At 46.0% G+C, this 15,402-nt stretch overlaps 2 protein-coding genes across 6 annotated transcripts; both read right to left on the minus strand.

The window, feature by feature from the left end:
- Positions 1–418: 418 nt before the first annotated feature.
- sesn2 (sestrin 2) lies at positions 419–8,976 on the minus strand. Of its 4 annotated transcripts, none has more exons than XM_086193765.1 (12): positions 8,154–8,289; positions 7,661–7,883; positions 6,481–6,546; positions 5,114–5,302; positions 3,856–4,038; positions 3,163–3,381; positions 2,919–3,054; positions 2,721–2,836; positions 2,545–2,628; positions 1,635–1,741; positions 1,403–1,547; positions 420–1,167 (listed from the first exon to the last, which is right to left on the minus strand). In XM_086193765.1, the coding sequence occupies exons 2-12, from the start codon at positions 7,664–7,666 to the stop codon at positions 1,081–1,083; spliced, it is 1,338 nt and encodes a 445-aa protein (XP_086049891.1). In that variant the 5' UTR covers positions 7,667–7,883; positions 8,154–8,289; the 3' UTR covers positions 420–1,080. The 4 variants fall into 4 exon arrangements, with proteins under 4 accessions (XP_086049890.1, XP_086049889.1, XP_086049891.1 ...); XM_086193766.1 differs by having other exon boundaries at positions 8,046–8,158; XM_086193764.1 differs by lacking the exon at positions 7,661–7,883 and having other exon boundaries at positions 419–1,167; positions 2,919–3,051; positions 8,154–8,976.
- Positions 8,977–9,823: 847 nt separating this feature from the next.
- On the minus strand, positions 9,824–14,962 carry matn1 (matrilin 1). 2 transcript variants are annotated; one of them, XM_086192809.1, is made up of 10 exons: positions 14,781–14,962; positions 13,380–13,564; positions 13,138–13,302; positions 12,840–13,062; positions 11,857–11,979; positions 11,540–11,712; positions 11,214–11,445; positions 10,967–11,119; positions 10,786–10,866; positions 9,824–10,675 (listed from the first exon to the last, which is right to left on the minus strand). In XM_086192809.1, exons 1-10 carry the CDS (start codon positions 14,866–14,868, stop codon positions 10,626–10,628), a joined length of 1,473 nt encoding a protein of 490 aa, XP_086048935.1. In that variant the 5' UTR covers positions 14,869–14,962; the 3' UTR covers positions 9,824–10,625. The 2 variants fall into 2 exon arrangements, with proteins under 2 accessions (XP_086048935.1, XP_086048936.1); XM_086192810.1 differs by lacking the exon at positions 11,857–11,979.
- Positions 14,963–15,402: the final 440 nt, after the last annotated feature.

Below are 15,402 nucleotides of genomic sequence, written 5' to 3' on the forward strand. Positions count from 1 at the left end.
AAGGACATATAAATAAAATTTAAAAAAAATTAATGAATAAAATTAACCAGTGTTCATCATGCTTGTTCAACATAAACAGGTATTTAATAAATAATAATAAACCACAAGTTTGTACTCACATCGATCCAAATTGAGTAGACTTCCCACATTTTTCTGGCCTGGAAATTACAATTTTCATATTGTATGACTTTAACAGGTTCTTCATGACCGGAATAAACATGGACAGTTGGATTTGATAATACGAAATGTTCATATCCTAAAATCCAAGCTGTTTTTTAAATTTTTGAAGCTCTTTATTTTAAATTAAAAAAAGGTGATATCCAGTGGACCAAAACCCAGATTTTTCAATGTCATAAATATGAGCATTTGCTTTATTGGAGCATTTAAGTCTCAATCCAGCACATTGTGCTTTATTACTCTATTACCAAAATATTTCCTGAGTAACCAATTATATGTTGCTGCTACATACAACTGTTGTCAAATAAAACCAGCAGTTAAAAAATACTTTGATCAACCCCAACTAATGTTTGGAAATCAGATACACAAATATCAAAAATACATCCAGACAAACACACGACCATCACCTTTTAGTTCTGATCACAAAGTAACTTTTTATTGTATATAAAAATACAAGTTCTTTAGTCAAAGTCAATCTCAGCGTCTGCGAGCTGCAGGACTGAGGCACAAGTAGTCACGGTTGATTGATGTCAAATAAACGTTCAGCAAAACTTAAACAATGATTGTGTGACACCAGGGGGGACTGGCGTGAAGACAGAAACGTGTGCACGATATTCACAACCTCACTTGAGGCTCAAGTGAGGTTTAAAAAAGAAAAAGAACAAAACAAAAACCTGACGCGTTTTTCAGTGCAAAAGAAGTAACAGTTGGATTATCAAATGTCCCTGTCGCAAAGCAGCATCAAGACATTAACACTGGAACATAAGACATGCACGCGTAAGCATTCACTTCAGAGTGTGTGCAGGAAACACACACACACACACACACACACGATATGCATTAGGCTGTGCTACAAACACAGCTGGCTCAGCATCTGCAAAAGACTGGTTTCACACACCTACGTCATCTCATGTAGTGTGTGATGGCTCGTAAGGTGTACAGAAGCGCGGCTTGCAGGCGAGCTTCCATCACTATCAGGTTGGCATGAACCTGCAGAGGAAAAAAAAAGAAATAAAAGGAACGGTCATCATTACCTCCAGGTTACAAGGTGATGCACTTCCAACGCGCAACACTTCCTTCTCTAACGACATTTAAAAAGAGGACATGCTGAAATGTCAGGTGGTGGCCAGGAGAGACGGCGTGTTAAAATGTCAAATGATTCATTCACGGGGACTGCGGGGGGGGGAGGGGGGCAGGTCAGGTGCCTGTCTGGACTGGTTCGCACCTTCTCAGAGTGCCTGAAGTGTCTCCAGAAAGTGTGGTAAATGCGGGCTGTGGTCTGCTCAGGATGACAGGCCACGGTCTTCACAAACACCTTCAGAGAGCGCTCCAGCAGCACGTTCACGCTACCGTAGTCGTAGTCATCGTACCTGCACACGTACAGTTAGAAAGTTTACAAAAAAAAACATGAAGACGTTTCAGACGTAACTTCCCTGCTGCTGGTGATCAGCACTCACCGGATCCCGTAGAGGCAGTGGATGTAGTTCCACAGGGCTTTTCTCAGCGTGTGTGTGTCCACACCTTCATGCATGGCCATCCGGTGGTAGGTCAAGTTACTCACAACCTGCAACAGGAGACATGTTCACGTTTTGCTCAATAAGCCTCGTTCATTAAATGTTCTTACGTACGAATTTGTTCTTACAGACAACGGGAATCTTTGGGTCCCTCAGTTGAGTGAGAGACAGCATTCAGACCTGCTATTAAGATCCGTCCTGAGGGATCCCATCAAGCTGAGAGCGACTGTTCACATTTAGCCTTAAAGTGGCGTCCTGTGACCGATCATGATCAGATCTCATTTCCTAGCTCTGAATGCACATCATCACCTCCATGACTCCCATTTGCAGAGCTTTAACTTGGCATATTCACCTGGGACAGTTCGTATTAACAAGCCTGCACGTGCAAGCACGCGGCCATAATATGTTCATTTGTTGCTGTGGATTCTGTCGACCAACACATTCGCTCTTGTTCACCGCGGACAGAAACATGAATATTGAAGAAATTATAGGGTGTCCGCTTTGTTATGGGTTTGTGTGGAGAGGCAGTGACAGACATCAGCGCATGGGTGAGTAACATCTTTCTCAAGAGGCTGTCGGTACGTCCTCAGCGTGTTCCCACCTGTAGTCCTGTCTGCCTGTGATCCGATGACTCAGGAAGGATCTTAGCACCAGGTCTGAACTGGGTCTTTCAGTCTTGGTACGTATTTGTAACCTCTTGCTCCTGACATCTTTTGTGTACCTCTTGTAAGTGGGAATCACGAGGACTGCAAAGACTTCCAAAAACCTTCAGAAACCTTGTGCCTGCCTCCTCACTTCTTACTGAATCAAATCAAAGAATGAGGTGAGTGTGAAGTAATTTGGGGAGGAGTACCTGGAACTTCTCATCCAGGAGCTGGCCCATGTCTGGCAGCAGTCTGTTGACCAGGGAGAAGCCATGATCCTCCCATGAGTAGTCCTACACACGTCACCCAGCAGCGTTAATAAACCAACAACCAACAGGAAGTGCTCTCTGTCGAGTAGGAATACACAACTTAGGGAAGAAACTACCTGGGCTCTCATGGTGGGTGGTGACTGCTCTCCTTTAGGAGCAAAATCCTCATATCTGAACTCTGGTTGCTCCACCAGGTGCAGCACCAGGTCCGGCGGAGCTCCTCGCACCACCGCTAAACAAAGAGGCAGTGGTGAGTTAACAAGTGTGTGTAAATCTCAGCGATACAAGGGGGAGGACTATTTGTATATCTGTACCAGTTGGTATGCTCTCGCTCCTCTCCCGCTCAAAGCGAGTAACCATCTCTTCCTGCGTGCACTCCTCTTCCTGCTGCTGCAGCTCCACCATCCTCTTCATCAACACCTCCACCTCCATTGCTCCGTCCACACACTGCTGAGGAAAAAGAAGAGAGAGGGGCATCAAGGACTGTAATTCTGTAACAGTACATCAACCATGCCTTATGAGCCATGTCTTCTACTCTGGCTGAACATCAAGTCGCACCTCTTGTCGACCGTCCTCATGGGCGGGGCTATGCGGGCTACGAGGGAGGTGGCTGGGCGACGGAGGTTGGAAGGTATAACCGCCGATGTGATCGGGTTCAGGGTTTAAGCCACACCCCCAGACAAAGGAGGAGAGAGAGTGAGCGTGTGCCATCAGCACCACGGCGTGTATGAGCTCGGCCAACGACCAGCGAGGCTCCGCCCCAGGACAAACCAGCTCCTGCAGAAGAGAAGGGTAGATAGAAGGTCAAAGTCTATAATAATATATAATATCATATCAATATCAAAATAATATCAACCCTTGACAACAAAGGACAATCTAACACGGCAAAGACAAGATGAGATCCTTCAAATAAGGGCCAGGGTGAATGAGGTGGAAGGGAAACCTGTAAAGTGTCTGACTGTAACTCCTGCCCTTTAGAATTATGATTACATGCCAATTAAAGATAACGAAAATGATTAATATTCAAGCTAAAGTCACAAATTAAGGCAATCCTATTCCTGAGTCTTGTAGTACAGGGGAACATTTACTCGTTTTAATCATCCCTGGATCATGGAGGTGAACTGACACGATACCTTGAAAACTAGCAGGACAACTTGTTTCCATCAGGTTCTGCAGCACATTGAACATGTTAGTATTAATATGAGCAAAGCGGGAGATGGAGTGAGTCTCTGCGTGGGTGTGAAGTCTGACCTGGATGTGCTGCTGTGTGATGAGCCAGGGTCTGTGTGCCAGCAGCTTGTTGAGTGTTTGCAGGCTTCGCAGTTTGACGGGAGCGTGATCCAGACCGCTGAGCCAGCTCTCCTCTCCCCCGGAGTCCAGGAATCCCGCGCTGTGCTGCTGCACCAGGTACGAGCAATGATGCCGCGCCGCAGCCTGTGAAAGACGAGTTAAAGCTGTCAAGCAGATCACAGAATGACAAAGACTCCCACTCATCCAATAAAAACACAGGTTAATCTGACACACTGTGCACTACACCTTTAATAACGATAGACTCGTGACAGGTAGTTAAAAGGGAGCAATCAAAATCAGCCTGGCACAACCAGAGGCATCATCAATACATGGAGTCCATATTACCCACAATGCATCCCGACTAATCCTATGGGCTGCAGGAGCCACCTACAGATGTCAGGTTACCTCACCTTCCCTCCCTCTACCTCCACGTGCTCAGTTACGACTTGTTTTCGGGCCGAAATTGACTCTGGTAAAAGGCTTAATGTGGCTGCTCTCTCACAGAACAGTAGTACTCCCAGACTTGTAAAGAGACTTTGATGTGTCAAATCTGTAGTTTCCTGTCCAGGCTCATAAATATCAAAGGCTCACAGGTCAAACCTCTCTGGAATCATTTGGAGTCAGAGGACTGGTATTTCTGAGGCGAAAGTGCTGCAATTGGGATGTTTGATGAGTGATGCAAGGCGTTAAAAAGGTGCTACATGGAAGAATTGGACAACAGACAAATTCACTTATACGCCACACACGCACCAATCAAACGGGAGGCACACCGCCGTTTATGGTCGTTCCACTTCTGAGTCCATAGAATCCAAATTAATAGACATCGGTTATTTAAAAAAAAAACAACAACAACTCAGGGTTTACAACTGCTGTACTGATGCCCCTCAAATATTTTGAGTAATATCTTTAAATCCATTATTCTTGAGGGAAATTTTGACCCCCAAACTGCAACTCCCACAAGTTAAACAATAACATCTGAAAATAAGGGTGCACTCATAATAGTTAGTAATGCTTAGTCAACTGTTGGTTAACAGTTGGTTAGTGTGTCTGGTAATAATTTCCTAAAGGTGCTCTTGTTAAACTAATATGCTCGAATTCTAAAAACTTGCTGATCCTACAAATGCAGTATTTGATGTAGCCATTTGTGCTATACTGAATACTTGGAAGTTATACTTAAATTCTGGAACTCAGATTAATAATCCTGCATTGCGGTTCTTACCATCAGAGCGATGTAATGCCTCCAGTGGTGAGGCAAGGGGCCGTCCAGCTCCAACAAAGCATGCTGGGTCCGAAGGAAGCAGCTGAGGTAGGCGGGATGTAGCGCCATCACCATGGTGACGTGGTCCACACGACCCAATGAAAGAAATGATTCAATCAGGATGTCCTGGTCAGGTCCTTCTTTAAATATCTGAAAGAGGAAGAATGACAGAAAATCCCAGTTGAAATTGCACAGCTTCAGTTGGTGAGGTACCAAACCCTCCACGCTCTCAGGGGAGAGAGTAAATTATCCATTAAGAGAGCGAGAGACGCTGTGATCAGGTCAACAGTGTGCTTCTATTCCTGAAAACACTCTGAAACACACCGAATATGAGGGAAATGTTTAGTTGGCCACAGCGGCACATCTAAGCTGACGAAACAAAAACACAAAATAAATGTAAATGCCGAAAAGGAAACTGTGTAAGATTTGCTAGCTTTCACTGCACGACTGGAAACGGAGACATTTCTGACGCTGCTTATCGTAGATTGAAGTACTAAAAAAAAAGTGTTGGGTACTGAAACTAAATTCCATCTGTCCATCTGTCTCTTCCCTTTCTCTCTCTGTCCCTCTCTTCTGGATACCTGTTTTCCTCCATTATCTGTCTTTGTCTCTGCCCTGCTCTCCTCCTCTCTTTCCCCCCCAACCGGTCAGAGCAGACGGCCGTTCCCATTGAGCCTGGATCTGCTCCACATTCCTACCTGTTAAAGGAAGGCTATCATGGCCGCTGTTGCAGGATGTGCTTGCTCATGGAGAATTGTTGAGTGTGGTGCAGGACCTCCTCTACTTGTCAAGTGTCAAGAGATAACTGTTGTGTTCATGTTGTGATTTAGAGCTATACAAATATAATTGACTTGACTTGACAGTTTCCTTGTTTTCCTCCAGCTCCTCCCCTCCACCGGGTTTCCTGGAAATTGCTTGGATTGTTGTTGTGCAATCAAGCTGCCATGGAGATGTATCTTGTGTAAAAAGGTAATAAAACAGTTCTCCTAAAGTCTGAGATGAGCAGCCCGAGACAGGCAGCCTCGTGAAGGCGAAAGTGTCCAGAACTGATTCAGCACTCCCACCTTCTCCAGTGGATGTGAGTCACACAGGAAATATGAGCCATCTGTCTTCAGCTTCAGCTGCGCGTCATTAGTGTAGCTGCTCGGGATGACGAGAAAGAATTGCAACATTGCAGCAGTCGCACAGTCCTCAACCATTAAAAGCAGGTAATAAAGGAGGCTGCCGCTGAGTTAAAGCCCACTGTTTCTTTCTCTCACTTGTTTACTGTCAGCCGTCCACGACTGCTATCTAACAATAAAACAATCAAGTGTCCAAAAGTCTCTGACCTGTTTTGCAGGAATAAAGGCGCTGGGACCTGAAGCCAGGGCCCGAGGGACTTCCACTCCTTGTTCCTGGTGGTGATGAGGAAGACAGAAGGTAAAAGAAGGAAGTCAACATGAATGAAAAGTTCCTCATCATTTTCTTGTTTACAGGTTAGAAACTGGGACCGTCAATGTCTGGCCTTTTTGGAGGTAAAATTTAAATTCAGCAATTTATATATATATATATATATATATATATATATATATATATATATATATATATATATATATATATATATATATAAAATACATATAGAAATCCTTTTCTTTTGTGAAATACATTAAAGTAAATAAACTTGTGAGTCCTGCATGAAAATAACCTTGCATCAACAGCAAAACGAAGATCTAAAATTTAAAAAAAAAAAAAAAAAATTACAGTTTCAGTCCATTTTTTTTACTCTAACCTCAATTTTTCCTTTGTGGTCAAATAATTTCAACATTTCCTGAAATTAAATCCCGAGAGAAGATAAAAGGGAAAACCAACTAAAATACTAAAAAACTGCGACCCCCCCCCCCCCAGCTACCCGTTGCTTTCTGTAAGAAGTCCATGCGTTTCATCTTTAACACAGTTTCATTTTGAAAGCTGTTCACGTCATCCACTGCGTGCAATCGAAACAAATAAAGCTTCTGAATTAAGTCAGACGAGTAAACAGTACAATATTTAATTTTCCTGTCATTCTGTACACTAAGCAGTTAAATTATTGACGAATCAATGGAGAATGGAAATGATATTTGGTTGCAACCCTGATATTTCCTCTAGCGTGCAGCTTCAGGGGGGTAAAAAGGCAAAGCGCCTCAAAGTTAAACTTGAGTTGGTAACTTTACATCATCCTGCTGATTACGGCGCCGTTTATCGTCTGATTGAATAAACGGAGAAATGGCTGCTTTCTATTACGTCATACATCTAAACAAAAGGTTTGAAGCAAACCAAGTGAGCCGGATTCATGGATTATCACTCAACAACATATCAAACTGAAATATTTCATGTATTAGAGAAAATATTCTTTGACTACACGGGCGACACCACCTCCTCCCCACTTGAACTAGACCTTCTTCCAATGAGGCGACTGGAGTGAAACCAGAGAACCAGTTTCGTAACTTCCAGCGCACAAAAACACACAACTGAACCTGCGTTAAAACTCACCGACATCACGGGGGGATCGGTAGCAATTCACCGGTGGATTTTCCCCAACAAAGAGGACATGTAACTACTGTCGGAACCGCAGCAGGGCCGCTCTCTTCTCGAATCTACTGGGACTCGGGGAGGGAGGGGGGTGTGTCTGCTGTGTTTTTCAGGACACCGGGAGGGGGCGTGTCCGGCCTGCTTGTTTGTGAACAGTCTTGCATCACCCACGGAGATTCAACGACTGATGTAATAACCAGAAACAAGACAGAAAGTGGCCATCAGCTGATTATTTGTGGCGAATCAAACGTAAGCTGATAATAAGAATATATCTTTCAACTCCTATTAGGAGGCGGTGCCACTGTACACAGCCCGAGGCCTTCATTCGGAGATAAGCGGTCCTTACTAAGTGATTGTGTCGAAACGGCAGGTGCAAACACACTTTCCCCGAATCCCCGGAGGTCGAGAAGTATCGCACACCCCGCAGGAGGAGCTGACAGTACCAGAACTTCACCTGCGCAGTCCGCAGCAGCTCCGTGGTTTTCCCCCGTACTTCCTCCAATGGACACGTCCGGGACAGCCGGAGCAGATGCAAAAGCGTTTGTCTACTCAGCCGCGCCGAACCCGGCCGGTCCACACCTAAGCAGAGCAGAACCTCCTGGCTTAGCTCCTCCAGAGCCGCTGCTCGCTCCTCCTCGTCCCTGCTGCACAGCCGCGCTAAGCTCTTCAAAGTCGGTCCACCTTCCGTCTCCGACTCGGACCGGTGACGATATGCACGGCCCGAACCGGACTCATCTTGTCCTCCATTAACCCGGCAGGTGAGGCCTGGCGTGGGCTCACTGGCCATCTCTTGTCCCCGAGACCCACGATTCGGTTCTTTTCAAACACCTCGCAGAGCGTTTACGGCTGCTAGCTACCGTTAGCTGAGGTCCTCACAAACCTTCCGCGTCTTTCCTACATTCACAAAGCCTTGATGCCGATGTGGTTAACTGCGCAATCTCCCCACCAATGATTAACGCCGACGGGCCACCTTCAAGGCAGCCGGGTTATCATACCTGGTTACCTGACGCTGGGTTAGCCGGCTAAGCTAGCAGAGCTGCCGCTAGCAGATGCCGCAAACTGGCTTAACGACGACGGCTCGAGAGTTCACAAAAACACCTCGACCCGGCGGTTCCGGTTTAGACCGCATTCACAACCGCGAGCGCTAGCGACACCGTTAACGGACCGACGTCTTGAGCTGAATAACAGATTGGACTCGTCTCTCGCGTTCAGCTGTTCAAGAGTTGGGCAACGGTTTCTCTTTCTTTTGCCTCCGGCGTCACGTCACAGTGACGTAAGGAAAACTTTCCGCTTATACAGTGCACCTCCGAGACTAGAGGTTTATGTTTTAAACATTGACTTGAAAGGAAAATGTATATCTTTATTTTGTTTTTGGGGGGGGGGGGGAATTTTGTATTATTTGAAATTTTATGTTTTTAATTTTTTGTGATTTTATCCAAGTATTGCTATGTACATATGAAAAGAGGGACTTTTTTTTTTTAATTCTGTGTGGCCTGGCAATTATAAATTTATTGTTGCCAAAAAACAAAACAAAACCTGAGCTTCCAGGAGAGGATTCATTAAACATTTTCCACATTTTATCATCTTAAAAGTAACATCACATTAAAAAAACAAGAGCCTTATCTTATATTCAGAAGGATGTGCTGGTGTCTTTAAGATGGTGGCCAGTAAATGTTTGCATTTATGAAGTGCCTCATCCTGTGTTACCTACCTAGACCCATTTTCACCAAGCATTAAAGATTCAGATCTTCAATCTCTGACTTGTGTGTCTAAATATTTACTATTATCGATCATTTATCTATTAAATACCACAATTATGTATTCAGACATTAAAACTGATGAAAATGCTGTATAAATGTGTTCGGCGAAGTATTTTGCAAACCTTAATTTTGTGATACGAAGAAAGAAGAGCAGCAAATACTCCCATTTTGATGTTCGAGGCTTGAAAATTCCAAACACTTCTTCAGTAATTACGGGCTAAAGGATTTAGGCTGTGTAAGAAACTGCTAATTTCAGCGCTTCAGAACGATTTCTGTTCTTTCAGGGCACCAATCGTGTGAGCCGCTGTGCTCGTCTCTGATACTGAATTTCAGCTGTGACTGCCAAGCTCCCTGTGGTCCTCAGAGCCCACTGACCACCAGAGTATTCAGCAACGTTTCTTAAATGAAATAAAATGTTAGAATGAGAAACTACATGTGTCATACAATAGTTTCACAACTTTGTTTACTTCCTGAATCACCTTTATTTAGGAAAAATTTAAAAAAAAAACATCAATAGTGTACCCTTGTATCAGAAATAGATCTTATATTAATATTCTTGTATATATACAAGAACCTTTGTGTGGGAGTAGGAGAGTCGAAGCCTTCCAGTATGAGGGTGAGAGAAGAAAATGTGACAGAAGGAGACAAACAAGAGGGTGACGTGTTGCTCTGTTTGATATGACAAGACGCAGAATCTCCTGGGTTCGGCGAGATTCAACAGCTCGCGCTCACAGGCAGCAACAAAGAAAACCCTTCAGTGTACCATCACCGTTTCCCTATGAGGGAAGACTTTTATTAACAAACACACAGGCTGGCTATGGAGAATGACCATTGAAGCGGCCACACACACACACACACATACACACACACACACACACACACACACATACACACACACACGCACAAAGTCCCCATGGCAACCGGTGCTTCGTGTCCCAGGAGACCAGGGGTGGAAGAGGTAAGACCGAGACAGGAGGAGGAGAAGGAGGCAGAGGTGGTTTGGGAGGCTACAAGCAGAGGTCAGGGTACGCACGCACACACACACACACACACACACACACACACGCGCGTGCGGTTTCCTCTTCAGTAATTTACAGGAAGTAAAAATTGTTTTTGTGTGTGTTTAGGGTGGGTGCATGTGTGTAGGGAAGAGTGGATGTGAGTCCTCAGACGATTTTGTTCTCCAGCAAAGCGATCCTCTTCGACATACTCTCTAGTGAGAAATTCGCTAAGGACGGCCACCATAAGACAGGAAATACAACAACAACAACAACAACATCAAAACAGCATCATATTGTCAACCGCTTCATCTCTGGGAAAGGATATTCTTTTTTGTTAGCGCCTGTAGGGCATCTTCTACTTTCTTTTGGAACTTTACAAGGGTGTCACATTCACAAGGGTCCTCCTCTGTTGGAACCAAAAACACAAATTCAGATGTTGAGCTAGAGTTCCTATGTGTATATAAGCGGCAATAATCCAAGTATTTGACTATATTTTAACATGACACCTTGACAGATGTTAATCTGCAGCTTCTTGGCGATCTGGGTCATTGCCTTGAAGTCGGCAGTGTAGAAGTAGTGCTCCCCAGTTGGCTCAGAGGCGATGTCTTTCAGCTCATCCTCCACTGCGTTGCCCACGCCAACAGCATACATCTTCAAACCTGAAACACACACAGACAGACTTCTCTAGTCTGACAGGGAAGATGGGATTATGTAAGTCTATGACACCCAGAGTAGCAACCTCTCTCCTCTCACCCAGCTCCTTCGCCTTCTTGGCGGCATCACCGATGTAGTCCTGGCTGCGCCCGTCCGTGAAGACAATACCAACCTTGGCGACTCCAGGCCGGGCACCCTGACCAATGCTGAAGCTCTTGTCTGTCAGATAACGGAGGGCTTGGCCTGTCATGGTCCCCCTCTCCATGTAGGCCATTTTCTTCACAGCATCCTTCAGGTCCTTCTTGTTGTTGTGACGGCCAAGGGGAAACTCCTGCAGCAGCACGGGGACAGGAATTCATGAAGGATGGAATGAGAGAAGATGATCATTGGGTGACAAAACAAAAAAACAAAACATCCCTGCATACCTGTCTGACTGAGCTGGAGTACTGCACCAATCCGACGTGGGCCTTGCTGTCAGACACATCCAGTTTGTCAATGATCTGGTTGATCCATTTCTTGACCAACTCGAAATTTTCAGGACGCACACTCTTGGAGCCGTCGATCAAGAACACCACATCTGTTGCTGAGCTGCTGCAAGCTGATGCCAGACAGACAGACAGACAGACACACACACACACACACACACACACACACACACACAAAACACAGCATATTACTTTGGAAGCTCAGTAACTAAGCTGGACGAATACCTTCACACACAAATACACATACACACACTCACCACTGCAGCTGCGACCATCGTCCATGAGGGTAAAGCCATCTTTGCAGGCACACTTGAACGATCCGGGGGAGCTGATGCATACCTGCTCGCAGTCGTGATCCCCAGTGGCACACAGGTCCGACACTGTGCGTGTATGTGCGTGCACAACACACACATACACGCAGCAGAATATGTACAGAGGTTTGCACACATACACACACGCACACGCACACACACAAAGGTGAGGGGGGGGTGGGTGGGTGGAGTTAGGAGAGAATGACACTATGTCAGTTTGAAAATGGGAAGATCTAGCATCGATCTTTTAATGATCCACTGTGACCTGCAGCCGGCACTCGGTTTGACCTTCCAGTGGATCCTTAAAAACAAACAGGTGGAAAAGATTGGAGTCGCCTCAAATAAACAAACATGTTTGTTTTGAGTGCTACTTCTTCAAAGGCTCGTCCAATGGCAATCCAACACTGTGGACATGCGGCTCTGCCCTCGGCCGAAACATCTGCAGGAAGATTGGCTGCTGCAAAGCGTGTGTCAAAACTGCTGCAGACTGCCGAAGGGCATTACTAATTAGAGGTTTAATGACTGCCACTAATGGATCGGTAATTACAGTTAGATCAGTCGCGCCTCTCTGTTATGTGAGGGTGACTATGGAACAGGGGTGAGTTTCATTCGAAAGGTTGTTCCTGCCCTGATGCCCTCGTGCACTGGGATTTTTTAATGAGGAACGGCTGAATGGATGCACTGTTGAGGACAAAAGAGAGGGAGCAAAACATCAGAATGAAAAAATAAAAGCCCTGACACCTTACCCTCAGTATAGGGGGAGCAGCGGACAGCTCTCTCCGTGGGGATGAAGGCCTAAATAATGGCCACGACCCACCCTGACAGTATTCTCTTCTCAGCAATCAATATCTATCAGTGAACACTGACCCCTGACTCGTGAATCTGCTCTTCATCTCTCCCTCTTCTTCTCCCTCGACCTCCCGTCTTACCACAGAAGGCCTCCTGGAACTTCTTGGTCAGCTTCTCAATGACGCTGTAGCTCTCCACGTAGTCCACATGGTCATCTAAGGGGTCACTGGCCATCTGTTTCAGGGTGCTCATGTCCACGCGTCCCACACCGATGGCAAAAATCTCGATGCCGGCTTCCCGTGCACGCTGAGCTACATCTTTCACGTTGTCCTGGGGACGCCCGTCTGTCACAATAATGGCGACCTGGAATGGACAAGGTGAATGATTAGATGCAGCATGCAAATGGAGGTGGAGCTGCATGACAAACATGTCTCTGACCTTGCTGATATCAGGAGATTTGACCCGCGCACCCTCGGCCTCACTGAAGGCCACATTCAGAGCAAACTGGATAGAAAGACCTGTCATTGTTCCGGTGGACAGCGGCTCAATCTTGGTCACAGCCTTCACCAGGCCGGCTTTGGTGCGGTGAGTTTTCAGAGACACCTGCAGTCGGGGAAATCGCAGGGTGAGCGGTATGAATAGTGAAATAACCAGAACTCAAGGCTAGCTGAGCCACGCGCCTCATTCTTGACTCGGCTGGCGTAGTTGACGACTCCCACGCGGGTGGCGTTGGGCCCAACATCCAGACCCTCGATGACCTTTGCCAGGAAGACTTTCACCTGCTCAAACTCAGAAGGGCGAACGCTGCGACTGCTGTCAATGATGAACACAAGGTCTGTGGGGCGGGTTTTGCACAAACCTGCAGCTACATAGGGATGGAGAGAACAGTGATCATGTTACTGCGTTTTAAAAGTTGACAACACTCCTATTAATGTAGATGAAGAACATGGAAGTGGAAAAGAAGAAGGGGGGCACTGGGAGAAAGATGTGGTTGTAGGAGGAGGGAGGGTGGTGGAATGTATATGGAAGAAAGTGGGAGGAAACAGAAAAACAGGATGCAAAGAGGCACCAGGGGCGGAGAGGTGGAGTGGCCAGAGAGCCAAGCAGCACTGTACATTATATATATATTTCAACTGGTTTTATTCAAACAGAAAAGGCAACTCTTACAGAAAAAATGTAACAGATTATGAGAATAAATGCTGAGTAAAATCTAGAAGACTTTTGAGATTCTGTTAAAGGAGCACATAGCTATTTTATGTCAGCCAAACAAATCTATTAGTATTTAATTTTATGAAATAATAAAACATGAAATAACGACTCAGGTAAAGGGAGGGTGAGAAAGCATCTCATGGTTTGGGTTCCTGCAGTTGGGACCTCGACAAATTAACTCCGGCTTCACCAAACCCTCCCGTCTGTGAAACCTCACTGATCTCCCTTCTCACCCTTCACCTCTCTACCTCCTTCCAATTTTTTCCTCCGACCATTTTCTCTCTCACTCACTCTCCCTCCCTCTCTCTCTCTCTCACTCACACTCACACTCACACACACACACACGCGCGCGCACAGAACACCAAATCCATCCTCGAACACCCGCCGAAACTTTGCATGCATGGTGCTTAGAGGCATTCCATTCACAAGACACAAGACAAACCAACAGTTGTTGGTAACACTGACTTGCCGATCCACAAACAAAATTCATAATTCTTATGCGATACATTTAAATGTTTAAATTGCGTCATTATACTGGTGTGAGATCAACTAAATAACTGAGTATTGAAACGCCCATTCAAACCAGTTCAACTTTCTCTTTTTTTCCACCCTCTCAATGCAAATTCTGCAGGGAGGGAAATTAGATCTGCAGAAAACCGCCGACAAATAGCGGAGAGACGTTAAGAGAATTAAACCTTGAGTCTGTCACCTACTACAGTAAACGATCTTTGAATCCCTCTCAGCAACGCTGCCTCATTCACCTGTTGAGAAGCATCAAGGTCACACTGAGGTCTCCGAGTCTACTATTTTTCAGGATCCCACCATGACCAACCTCTGCAGCCCCAACAAGGGTTAAAGTTCATGATTCTTACCCAGGGCAGCAGCTGTGCGGACATCAACGGTGGCTTGAGTGCCTACGAGGCAAAGTAGCAGCAGGAACAACGGCGGGGTTGGCATCATGGCGACGGAGGGGCGACAACTAAACGCAGGGGTCAGCAGGTCCTTGAGTGAGAAGAAGCCAGAGGAGAGATGGAGCAGGGAGTTCCAGGCGAGGGGGACGGCCACAAAGTGAGACTGAGTGACTCTGAGCTGCAGGTTATCAATGCAAGTGCTTCACACACTCAGCCCACAGACGGCCCCCCTCCTCAGCACCAATGTGTGTGTGTCTGTGGGTAAAAGAGGGAAATACCTGCCCTGGGAGGACCTAAAACGGTGGGCAGGGAAAGATAAACACCTTGGTAGGATGGACAGGTATGTGTGTGTATGTAGTGAAATCCGTGTTGTGCGTGCACTTCAATCCCTGAGAGTGTACAGTATGTGTGTGTCTGGCTGGGGGTACAGGAGCGGCTGGCGTTCGGTGCAGCGTGCGCACCGGTGCTGTCGCCCCAGGTTGGATTTGGCCGAAGCTCAAATAAACACCAACATGAATTCCTCTTTTCTCTTCGTGTTCCCTCGTATAGCAAACACACATTTACGGTGCGGAAGTGAAGGAGA

The sequence above is a fragment of the Aulostomus chinensis genome, chromosome 22, assembly GCF_037954235.1.
Source record: "Aulostomus chinensis isolate RoL2024-O1b breed Wild chromosome 22, RoL_Achi_v1.0, whole genome shotgun sequence".
Lineage (NCBI taxonomy): Eukaryota > Metazoa > Chordata > Actinopteri > Syngnathiformes > Aulostomidae > Aulostomus > Aulostomus chinensis.